Source organism: Berghia stephanieae, chromosome 7 (assembly GCF_034508935.2).
Source record: "Berghia stephanieae isolate SIO BIC M18660-M18661 chromosome 7, UCSD_Bste_1.3, whole genome shotgun sequence".
NCBI lineage: Eukaryota > Metazoa > Mollusca > Gastropoda > Nudibranchia > Aeolidiidae > Berghia > Berghia stephanieae.
The window spans coordinates 43531641-43544590 of record NC_088366.1 but is presented as its reverse complement, the minus strand read 5'-3'; the positions used below and the strand labels follow the sequence as shown (position 1 = coordinate 43544590).

The 12950-nt window shown below is 35.5% G+C and overlaps 1 protein-coding gene across 1 annotated transcript in view; it reads left to right on the top strand.

Annotated features, from left to right (window-relative positions):
• The first annotated feature begins 5685 nt into the window (after positions 1-5685).
• The window catches only part of LOC144977304 (sodium- and chloride-dependent glycine transporter 1-like), a 39326-nt gene continuing 32061 nt past the window's right edge, over positions 5686-12950 (top strand). The window contains exons 1-3 of the mRNA XM_078922367.1: positions 5686-6020; positions 8649-8763; positions 10924-11055. Of these exons, the coding sequence (XP_078778493.1) occupies positions 5949-6020; positions 8649-8763; positions 10924-11055 (319 nt within the window). The 5' untranslated portion in view covers positions 5686-5948. The remainder of the gene's footprint in view (positions 6021-8648; positions 8764-10923; positions 11056-12950) is intronic.

The following is a 12950-nucleotide window of genomic DNA, read 5'->3' as shown; positions in this document are numbered from 1 at the left end:
ATTATGTTTTTGTTTACATCTGTCCTTCTGTTATTCTCATATTGTGAGGTTCTGGGGGGCTTGTAATTTATTTAAATTATGACCATTTTACTGCTTTGCTTTGACAAAACCCTAAAAAATCTGAATTGGTCAAATTAAGATTTTTATCTGCTCCTTGAAGAATCAGGAAATTTAAACTTGTGTATTTCAGTTTGCGCTGAATGAGCTTGGACAGTTTTTCAATTTTTGAAAATAGGGTTTGACTATTCTGGATCTGGAGGATGAGTTGCAAAATGCACTGTCTACACTCATCTTTGCTGCTGCTACTATATAGTTCCATTAACAATCGCACATATTCAAAGGGGAGAATTGATTTTTTAAAAGTAGGTTTTGCCTTTGCATTGCAGTATATATTTATTTATCACTTTGTCAGCGCATCGGGAAATTTATGTAACCCAAAATTTTCTTCTCCCATAGTGGGCAGGGAGGTACTTACTGCGTCTTCTATCCCCCTATATCTGTTTTCCAACTTGCCTTCTGTCTTTGTCTTGGAATTGGAATGAGATTACTTGGTTTTGTCCTGGTCCTGACCAGATGCCCTGGCTGAGAGGGAAACAGTCAAATGTATAGTTAGTTTTGGGAGATGATATTTTTTTCCTTGTAAATCATCTCTCTGTTATGCACTGTATTATGTTTTCTTTATATTATATATATGATTTGTAAAACATTTGAGTGTGTGTGGGCCTATGCTTGTGTCTGGATGAGACTTTTAGTGATCTCAAACTAAGTACTTTGATAGTGTGCTCTTGGAATATACACCTGTTTCTTATTTGAACTAATTCCCCTTTCGCTTACCTTTTCTTGGGTGCTTTAATTGTAATTCTAGAACTTTTTACTATCCCATTTTCTTCCTATTTACTGGCGCTGATATGACCTTAATGTGTTGCTACTGCCGTAAAGCCTTAAAAACTAACAAACTTTTCTTGATTTCCTACATTTGTTTGTTAAATCTGTTTGTGTTTTAGCAGTGCTTGTCAGTTTGTTTTTATTTTTTTTTAAATTATAATTGAAACAGCTTTTTTACAAATCTCAGGAAAATTCCTTTGTGGACCAGTGACATCTTACTTCATCATTAAGTGCTTTGATGCCATCCATCATATGCCCACTCTCGTGGCATGCGTTTATTATTACAGTATGTGAATTTGTAATAAATTGTTTCCTTGACATCTTTGGCAAACAACATGACAAGCTTCTTTATGTTTACAAAGATCGTTCCAGTCAATGATGTAAATGCGCTGCTTTATGATTACTAAACCTGTACAGAACTTATCAATATCAGGTGATCAATGAAATATTGTGCTTTAAATAACAAGTGTTATCATCTAACAATAATACTGTTTTTATTATTATTATTTTCTGACACACAGCTGTGACCAATGAGTGAATATAACATTTGAGTTTGAAGTTGCATTTTCATTGTCAAATGAAATATAATGAGCCATGAAAATCGTTTGTAAATCGATGTAAATACAATATTCCAAGGGGTAATTTTAACGAGCAGCAAATTCTCCTCATTTCTCAAAGAAGTTGTGATTTTCTTTACCATACTATTTATATAGGACCTTATTGTAATTTGTGTGTATAGAATCATTTTCCTCCACTGTTTGAACAGACTATTATCTGTTTTCCTCTTCATATCATGTGTAGTCTTTTGACCTCCCAATGTTGGTGGATAGGTCATCATTTCTGTCTTCCATCCCCTTTATCTGTTTTGTCTTTCCATGTTGCTCTCGGCTTTGTTCTTGATGGGCATTGCTCTTTCTTTCTTTTTTTCCCCCAGTCCTGGTAGGGATCCTTAACTGCCTTAACTGAGAGGGAGTGCATGATTGTTTTGTGTTTTTTTTTTTTTTTTATAGCGATGATATTTTTTTCTTTATAAACCATCTCTGTGTTATGTATTTTTTTAGTTTTGAATCTGTACTTTGTAGGTATTTGAATGTATCGTCATATCCTTCATAGCGGGATCCTTTGCTTGTACCTGGATGGAACTTATAGTAGGTACTGTCAAGATTTGCACATTGATATATTGGAATCTTCTTTGTCTTACTTTTTCTTTAGTGCTTTAACCTCATATCAAGAACCTTCCCTCATCATCTTCCTTTTTACTTTTGCTGAAATGACCTTAAAGTGTCGCTTGTGCTGTTAAAGCCCTAGAAACAACAACAAAAAAAGAAAGAAACCATCTTCGCGCCAGGTGGCACATAGGGCCTCTCAATAGGATATGATTATGTTCCATGTTATAGGTGTTTGTTTTTTAATGTGTTTGTCTTTTGGTTAGGTTTTTTGTATTTTTTTTTTAAATTCCGAATTATATTATTTATGTCTTTGTTTTGACCCCATTTGTATCATAGCATTTGTTTAATTATAAAGAACGAAATTCTGGGTGGGGTTCCCTACCTCCACAGTGGGCAGGGAGGTACTTACCGTGTCTTCTATCCCCTTTAGGCTGTTTTCCAACATGCTTTGTGTCTTTGTCTTGGTATGAGATTGCTTGGTTTTTTCCTGGCCCTGGTCGGATGTCCTGACTGAGAGGGAAACAGTCAAATGTAGAGTTAGTTTTGGGAGATGATATTTTTTTCCTTGTAAATCATCTCTCTGTTATGAACTGTATTATGTTTGTTTACATGTTATATATAATTTGTAAACATTTGAGTGTGTTCCTCTTATTGGGGGCCTGTGCTTGTGTCTGGATGAGACTTTTACTTTTAGGTGATCTCAAACGAAGTACTTTGATAGTTTGCTCTTGGAATCTACATCTGTTTCCTATTTGAACCAATTCCCCTTTGTCTTACCTTTTCTTGGGTGCTTTAATTGTAATTCTAGAACTTTTTACTTTTCCATTTTCTTCCTTTTTACTGGCGCTGATATGACCTTAATGTGTTGCAAGCGCCGTAAAACCCTTAAAAACAGCAAACAAAACAGAAAGAAATTGGGGTTTTATTCACCGTTAGGTGTATTGGCCAAATGGAATGTAACAACAGTTAATCATAGTAGCTCTCTACTTTTAGAATTGTGCTATCTTGGCATTTTGTTTTTCTCATGTTACTATAACAAGTATCTACGTATATCCACAATAAAGATCTCAATTTTTTAAGTAACTTTTGTTGTTCGCATGTGTTGGTTTGTTTCATCGTTTTTTGTTTTTTTTTTAATTGGGCTTGTAGTGGGGTCTTCTGACCTCCCATGATAGGCAGAGATTGATTTTCTTTTTTCTTTTTTTTTTCTGATCCTGACAGGGGTGTCCCTAGCATGGAGGGAGACAGTCAAATGTATACATAATTCATTCCCTTAAAAAAAATTTGGACATATTTCTTTTCTATGTAAACCGTCTCTTTATTCTGGGTGTGGTTCCTGACCTTCCATGGCGGACAGGGAGGCGCTTTCTGTGTCTTCTATCCCCCTATATCTGTTTTCCAACATGCTTTCTGCCTTCGTCTTGGAATGAGATTACTTGGTTTTGTCCTGACTGCGAGGGAGACGGTCAAATGAACAGTTAGTTTTTTGGGAGATGATAATTTTTGTCTTATAAATCATCTCTCTCTTATGCATTGTATTTACATTATTATGATTTGTAAACATTTAGGTGGTCTCAAAGCTATACTGATCTAAAAAAGTACACTAATAGTGTGCTTTTGGAATCTACATCTGTTCCTTATAATTGGAGTTCTTATCTAGAATTTGTTACTATCCCATTTTTTCCCTGTTTACTGGCACTGATATGACCTAAATGTGTTGACAAGCGCTGTAAATCCCTTTAAAATAAAAACATCTCTTTATTATTACTATCACATTTTCTTCATTTTTACTGGCGCTGAAATGACCTAAATGATGGTATAAAATGGGCTGTAAAACCCTTTTTAAAAAAAAACAAAAAACATAATATGGTTGTGTCAAAATAGACACATCGGTAGATCGCTTGGGTAATTTTCTATTCCCTATTTTAATCAGTCCCCTATGACTTTTTCTTACGTGCTTTAAACTTCAGATCTGCAACTTTTGCTATATCGTCTTCCATTTTAGTAAATGACCTAAATAGTGTCGCAAGCGCTGTAAAACCCCTAAATAGAAACAAACAATAGAGGCACATTGATTGCTCGTGGAATACTCTGTTCTCTTTTTAAACCAGTCCCTTTTGTCTTACTTTTTTTGGTGTGTTTTTAACTTAGATCTGTAATTTTTCCCCTATCATCATCATCCTTTTTACTGGCGCTGAAATGATCTGTATGTCTCGCAAGTGCTGTAAAACCCTTAAAAATAACAATTTACAGGTCTGCATCTGTTATGGGATGCGTGGAGATCCTTAAGAGTGAGAGATGGATTAGTAATTGGCCAGTGGTTTCATTTCCATCCACATCATTTCTACCTCCAATATCTTTTACTCTCCATTTCAATGAGTACCTGTCCGGGGTGCGTTGGTGAGAGACAGTCGGATGGTTATTTTTGTGGGAAATACATCTTTTCTTGTAACTCCTATTTTCTGATTCTAACCAACAGCTGCAGTGGGTGGAATTCCACTGAGGGCTGATGGAGTGTTCTTCGTTCCACAGGCGGGCGTCTTCTGTCCCCCTTTCCATGTTGCTTTCTATCTTTGTCTTCGAATGAGATTATTTGGTTCTCCCCTGGCCTGACTCCTTGGCTGAGGGGGAAGCAATCAAATGTATTATTAGTTTTGGGAGATGATATTTTATTTTCTTATAAATCATTTATCTATTGTGTACAGTTCGAATTGTTGTTTTGAATGTATTTTGTAAACAGTTGAGTGTATTCCTCTTAGTGGGATCCTGTGCTTGTGTCTGGGTGAGTTAAAGGAATAAAAGTGACTCTTATATAGTAATCTTATTGACTCATTTAGGCACCTCTAATTTTGGTATTTAGGAGAGATGATCTCCAACTTACACTGATGGTATGCTCTTGGAATCTAATTCTGTTCCCTAGACTATTTTAACAAACCCCTTTGTCTCACTTTTATTTGTAAATCTGGAGTTATTTGACAATACAATTTTCTGGGCGGGGTCCTTTGACCTCTCATAGTGAGCAGGAGGTCACGCTGTGTCTTCTATCCCTTATATATGTTTTCAGAGTTGCTTTCTGCTTTCTTTGAGCTTTATATAGCGCAATATCCACTAAATGTGCTCAAAGCGCTTTACAAGGGGTCCCTGGTCGACAGCAACATCTAACATGTAGGACGGGATATGACGCCTGTTAGGCGATATTACAATTTTTCGGACAAAGACAACGCTGTTAACGGCCAGGTACTCATTTTACAATTGAATACGGTGAGAGAATGTGAGTAAAGAGCCTTTTCCAAGGACTCAACTATGCGCCGAACGCGATTCTCGAACCCAGGACCTTCCGATCTGAAAGCGAGTGTCATACCACTAGACCACATAGCCGCATCATCATCATCATCATCATCATTATTATTATTATTATTATTATTATTATTATATTATTATTATTATTATTATTATTATTATTATATTATTATATTATTATTTATTATTATTATTATTCATAGTTGGGTAAATTCCTTGTTTATTATTATTATTATTATTATTATTTTATTATATTATTATTATTATTATTATTATTTATTATTATTATTATACTATTATTATTATTATTATTATTATCATTTATCATCACGACATGTAAACAAATCAAGGAATTTACCCAATTCGTTTAATTCTATGAAATAAATACACGTCTGTAATCACCACCACCATCGTCATTATCATCATTCGAAGTCTTGATCAAACGGAAGCTTTCAACTTTGATGCGGAAGTAGCCCGCTCTCAAGTTCAACTGTTATTGGCTTTGAGTCTATATATTTACACGTCGGCCCTAATCATTGGTATTGCCTCATAAATTATTCACAACGTGAGAGAATAGAGTCATCCTCTTGCAAAATGAGCACATCAGAACATAGAGACATGGGTTCATCATCTGAACATAGGAGCGGTGACAATCTTCCCGTAACGGTAAGTTTAGTATTAGTTGGATAATATTTCTTTTTTCACTTTCTAGAACTGAAGTCTAAAGCCAAATTAAAAGCGAATTTTTAACCCTTGGGTTGGGAGGCCTTCCGAAAGCTCCTACATCCCCAGTATTCTTTTATATATATAATGGGGAGGGCTTCTTTTCTCGTAGAGGCAGAGGGGGGAAACTTTTTTTTTTTTAAAGGGGAGGCCTTCCGAAAGCTTCTACATCCCCAGTATTCTTTGTTTTTTAATTTTATAATGTTCTGGTCGTTTGGGAGGGAGGAACTTTTTTTTTTTTTAAAGTCTCCCCCCTCCCAACTTTTTTTATTTATCGGCCGGTTTTCTTGATTTTTATATCGCTGTTTATATCTCAATGAGATGAGATCGGTGATATACTTTGTTTGTTTCAAATGTAACTTCTAGAATATAATTTGGCTTTTTTACCTATTAACCCTACCTGGATAATATATTCAACAACATGGTGATTGTGACGCAACTATCCGATGACCGTCTTGCAATGCTTCAGCGATGACTCAATGCATTGTTGACAGTTGCTGAAAAAAAGCTAAAATAAACAAAAGCAATTTTTAAAATCAAATTTATTCGTAAAACAGTTGGTGAGCTGTCAGAACGACCAATCGTTGAAGGGTCAAGATGCTCAATAGCCAATCATTCTTCGATCAAAAAACTTATGAACTCACAAGAACAAAAGTTTGAAATTTGGTGATGGACGAACCTATAAAATCGTTTCTGGGCGGAGTTTAGCCATGAGTGACCGTAGAAAACAACAATGCAACTGCAGACATCAAAGGGTAGGCTTATATCATCAAAGGATGTCTACATGATTAACATGGCCATATAGGGAACTCATTATCTACTCCTCCAAAAATAATCTGATCAATAGAGGGTTTTTAAAAAATGGAAAAATTTCACAGTGAAAATAATCTACTGTAGATAGATGTGGGATGGGAAACTTTGTTGGTTGCTTCTTAGGAGGAACGACTATTTGAAGCGCACCTTAGTAAATCTAATTTGAAGTTGACCTGAGTGGGAAAAAGTTGTAGGCCTGATGACAATTACCATATACTATGAGATTCAGCACTGAAGAGATGTTACTCAAATTCCACATAAGATGTCAATTTAAGATAAGAGATTGCATGTATTTTAACTGTAAATGGCTTCTGATGCCACTAATTATTTCTTCTTTCAAAAAGCCTCAGTCACAATTTGTCAAATTGTTATAAGCACTCATGAAATGAGAATATTTTGAGACATGACATATAATTGGATCAAAGTGTTTTCGTGACCGTTTTTTAAAATGCTCGAGCTGTGCCTCTCGTCTAGTTCAGATTGTTTTATTGCGTAACATTTTGACCCAGATGTATTTATTATTTAATAAAATAAGACAAGAAAAGTCTTGTAATTTGCCTTAAGTAGAATTTCATACATATTTGATTCTTGTGTCAAAGTGAAGGGAACAAGGAGGATAAATGCGGCTATGTGGTCTAGTTGTGTGACACTCGCTTTGGGATCGGAAGGTCCTGGGTTTGAGCCTCGCACTCGGCGCATAGTTGAGTCCTTGGAAAAGGCTCTTTACTCACATTCTCTCACCGTACTCAGGTGTAAAATGAGTACCTGGCCGTTAACAGCGTTGTCTTTGCCCGAAAAATTGTAATATCCAATAACATAACAGGCGTCATGTCCCATCCTACATGTTAAATGTTGCTGTTGACCAGGGACCCCTTGTAAAGCGCTTTGTGCACATTTAGTGGATTTAAGCTATATAAAGCTCAATTTAAAAAATTTTTAATTGAAATCATAAGACAATATCGTTTCTACTCCTTCTCCTCTTCTTCTTCTTCTTCTTCTTCTTCTTCTTCTTCTTCTTCTTCTTCTTCTTCTTCTTCTTCTTCTTCTTCTTCTTCTTCTTCTTCTTCTTCTTCTTCTTATTCTTCTTCTTTTTTTCTTTTCTTCTTCTTCTTCTTCTTCTTCTTCTTCTTCTTCTTCTTCTTCTTCTTCTTCTTCTTCTTCTTCTTCTTCTCCATTTTTTTTTCTTCTTCACAGTAGGATTTGTGAGTCCCGTTAGTTGATAGAGCACTCACTTCACAATCAAAGGGACCAAGATTGATCTGGGATGTAGTAGAATTTTTTTCCTGACCCCCCTGTCCACTCAGCAGTGATTGGGTATCTGGTTCTGTTAGATCTGGTAGAAAGTACTTTGCAATAGACTAGCGTCCTATTCAAAGGGTAGCAAGCAATTACTATTTTACATTTAACGCAATAGAATCAGGGATAAACCCTGGCTTTGGGCCTAATGGCCCTGAAGGAACGGTAGGATTTGTAGGGGGGATAATCCTTTAATTCCATAGTTTTATATGACCCACAATTCAGTCTGGTATTTATATAATATGATTGAAAAAAGATTGAGTTTGAGGTCACAATGATAAGAATAATGAAATTTAAGCTTTTTGAAGTTTAAGAATTAATGTAACTGAAGGCATTCAATGCAACTCTATTTTTAAAGTACAACTTAAAATTCAAATCTAAGCATCAAGTTCAATTCATCATAATACCATTTGAGACGATTGTCAAATATTCATATATATATAACAATAACAATTTACTCAGGAACAGCGTGCTCACTGGGCACGCCACATGGAATTTGTTGTCACATGCATTGGATATGCTGTTGGTTTGGGGAATGTTTGGAGATTCCCTCACCTTTGTTATAGCAATGGTGGTGGTAAGTATCATTAGGAATTTATATTTTGTTGTGACTATAATCTTTTTATCTTATCAGTCTTTTGAAATTGTATATACAGTAGAATTACTTTAAACCGAAATTTTGGGGACCTTCTATACCATTTCGGTTTAAAGACATTTTGGTTTAAAGCAAGTTCTCGTTTGGCGATGTTTTTCAAGGGCAGTAACTATTTAAGGAATTTGCTCATTTAATCGTATCATGGGTTTCGCCTTAAATGGAGTTGTTGAATAAATGCCGTCTTTGTTACCTTTTAAAAAAAAAAAAATGTTAACAAAAAAATTTTTTGGGTTGTGTTTTAAAAATATTTTTGGGGGTTTTCGTTTTCCAATCAAAATTGTTGAAAGAGTTGAGTTCGGGATGCTGTGTTTTTTACATATCTCCTTCTTGCTCAACTTTCTTATCATCGACTTCACATAGTATTTTGATTTTAAACTCCAACATGTAAGCACAGTGCTTTCTTTTAGTAAAATGTAAAGCTAAAATAAGATCGAAAGTTCTTGTGCGATAATTGATAATGAATGATGCGCAACTACTCAGAGGTGAAGTGAAATGGAAATAAAAAGGCATGCCAATGCTAAGCTGTCTACTACTACTACACACCCCTGTTTTGTTGAAAAGCCATTAGGTTCAAAGGCCTAATTACATAGAACCCAACCCCCCCCCCCCCCCCCTCGTACACGCATATTTAAACAAAGTGGAAATAAAATGGCATATCAATGGTAAGTTGTCAACCCTCCCCCCCACACTTACACACCCAGCCCCTTATTGTCGTGTTGAAAATCCAAAGCATCAACACACGAGCCCAAGTTCAGTGATTGAAGTGTTTGCCTACTCCCACCCCCACCCCACTACTCACCATCATCTTATAGGTACTTACGCTCTGTTTATTATCGCCGGGCATTATGACGTGTGGCCACCTTCCCGAATTTTTGAAGAAAAATAGGGAGAGTAAAGGGAAGGTGCTCTCAAGTTGTTTCGGCTTAAAGAAAGTCCTGCTTAGAAGTATTTCGGTTCATCGTAAGAATTAGTACAAAGATAATGAAGAAACTAGTACAGTTTCAAAAGATCAGTAGAGAAAGTGTAGTGTAGGCTAGCCCCTGATCACAAGATCAGGTAGGGAAATGCATTAGATCAGTTGTGAACAAGACATTCAGTGACTGGAAAGACTCGGCGACAGGCCAGTGGCCTACTCAAGCGACAGGCCAGTGGCCTACTCAAGCGACGTCGATACCTTCTATTCTATTCTATTCTATTTTAGTTTGTTAAATTCTTTGCGGTTTAAGGTATTTTTTGGTTTAGCTTCTTTCGGTTTAAAGTAATCTTACTCTATCCCAAAATAATAGCCATTATTTGAAATGGATATACAATCCTTACCTTAGACCTTGGTCCTTCCCATACCGACTAGCACATTAGGTTGCCACAAATCTCCACATAATTCTGGCATGAGCTATCTCTTTGGCTTTCTACCATGCCAGTCCTCCTTTGCTTAAATTCTGTTCTATGGTCTGCCTCCAAGTTAACTTCCGGCCTATCTCTCTTTCGTTTTCCAGATGGCTTCCACCTCATGACATCTTTTGAGATCTACCATGCTTTATTCGTGCTAAGTGGCTAAACCATCTCTATCTCATTTGTGTCCGTAATTTTAATTGCTTCCATTCTTTTCATTATTTCTTCATTTTTGGTCTTATCTTTCAAAGTTACATTGATCATCTTGCGCAAACAACTCCTGTGAACCACATTTAATTTATTTGTGTCCTCTTTGTACATCTGCCAAGATTCATTTCTGTACAACAGGATCAAAAAGATGTAACATTTTTCCAAAGGCTGAATTTGCTTTTCCTATTCCTGTTCTAAATGCCTTCAACATAAATTAGATATAAGCAAAAAGTTTCCATAGAATAGTTCTTATGGATTGATAAACTGAAAGATGGTTGAGCTATCTTAAGAAAAACATATTTTCTCATGCTCAAGCTGAGCTCTTGTTCCTTTCGCCATGAACAAGCAGTTTTATAGCTTTTTGTTACAATTATAGTATTAGCAACTCATTATTTGCATGATGGATAAATGAATAAAAAAATTTAATGCTTTTTTTGTTTGTTTGTTTCATTAAACTTTTTTTTTTCCTCCAAACAACTGTAGGTGCTTTTCTCATACCATACTTTACAAGCTTGTTTCTACTGGGGATACCTGTCTTTTTTCTGGAGATTGTGTTTGGTCAGTTTTCAAGCACGGGAACCATTTCTGCATGGGAAATTAATCCACTTTTTAAAGGTGAATCAAAAGTTTTGCTGATTTTGTTATAAAACTTAGATTTATCAGTGTTCAGAGTTCATTTTAATCTCGCTATTCCATGCTGCTTTTCTCCACTGGCTGGTCTTTTTGACCCAGTGACAGACAACAAGTTTCAGTGTCATTTGCTTCTTTTACAGTTTGCAACAAAAAAGAGGATTTTTTCCATTGATCTCAAATGCCAATAGTGCTTAACTTTTTGACTGATTGCAAAACGCTACGACATAGATATCTTCTTCTTCTTTTTCTTCTTCTTCTTCTTCTTCTTCTTCTTCTTCTTCTTCTTCTTCTTCTTCTTCTTCTTCTTCTTCTTCTTCTTCTTCTTCTTCTTCTTCTTCTTCTACTTCTTCTACTTCTTCTCTTCTTCTTCTTCTTCTTCTTTCTTCTTCTTTTCTTCTTCTTCCTTCTTCTTCTTCTTCTTCTTCTTCTTCTTCTTCTTCTTCTTCTTCTTCTTCTTCTTCTTCTTCTTCTTCTTCTTCTTCTTCTTCTTCTTCTTCTTCTTTTCTTCTTCTTCTTCTTCTTTTCTTCATTCTTCTTCTTCTTCTTCTTTTCTTCTTCTTCTTCTTCTTCTTCTTCTTCTTCTTCTTCTTCTGTCTCTTTCCTTCTTCTTCTTCTTCTCTTCTTCTTCTTCTTCTTCTTCTTCTTCTTCTTCTTCTTCTTCTTCTTCTTCTTTCTTCTTCTTCTTTTCTTCTTTCTTCTTCTTCTTCTTCTTCATTCTTCTTCTTTCTTTTCTTCTTCTTTCTTCTTCTTCTTCTTCTTCTTCTTCTTCTTCTTCTTCTTCTTCTTCTTCTTCTTCTTCTTCTTCTTCTTCTTCTTCTTCTTCTTCTTCTTCTTCTTCTTCTTCTTCTTCTTCTTTTTTTCTTCTTCTTCTTCTTCTTACTTCTTCTTCTTCTTCTTCTTCTTCTTCTTCTTCTTCTTCTTCTTCTTTTCTTCTTCTTCTTCTTCTTCTTCTTCTTCTTCTTCTTCTTCTTCTTCTTCTTCTTCTTCTTCTTCTTCTTCTTCTTCTTCTTCTTTCTTCTTCTTCTTCTTCTTCTTCTTCTTCTTCTTCTTCTTCTTCTTCTTCTTCTTCTTCTTCTTCTTCTTCTTCTTCTTCTTCTTCTTCTTCTTCTTCTTCTTCTTCTTCTTCTTGTGGAAACCTCCAATATTGTCAAGGATCACTCCGCAAATTGTAGGGTATTACACTTTAAACTTGTTAAAACACTACACATACTACTAATAAAAAATACATAGATTAAAGAGTTCTAGCAACCGCGTGAAAGCATGTTGGCAATCGTTTTCAACCTTGTCAGCTGGGAGGCTATTCCACCATCGGGCAGTGGAAGGGAAAAACGAATACAAGTGAGCGTCTGTTTTTTTATGTTGGGATGGTTACTCTTGCGGCATGTCCCCTCATTATTCTTGTGCTGATATCTTTGATGTTGTTTGGAAGTTTAAGGCACGACTTTTTGTAGTAGATCTTGTGAAACATTTTAATTTTATCTATTTTTTTTCTTTTTTTTCCAGAGGTTCAAGGCCAATCCTTTGTGTTATTTCAGATGCACTTGAGAAAGGATCGAATGTGTTTGTAATGCATCTTGCTGTTTTTCTTTGGATGTTTTCTAAAGTGTCGATGTTTTTCTTTGTAGATGGGTCCCAAATTGAGCTGCCATACTCTAAAATTGGTTCAATAATAGTTCTATTTAAATTGCTGGTGATGTAAGTGCTTGTTTGATTTGCCTTTGAAGCCAGGTAACATATGTGGTCGTTCCATTTAAGGTTTTTAACAAACTCAATGCCAAGGTACTTTGCTGTCTTTACATGTTCCAGGTTTTGACCATGAAGTTGGTATTCAAATGTAATCGGTGCTTTCTTATTTGTGATGGTTAGAACATTGCACT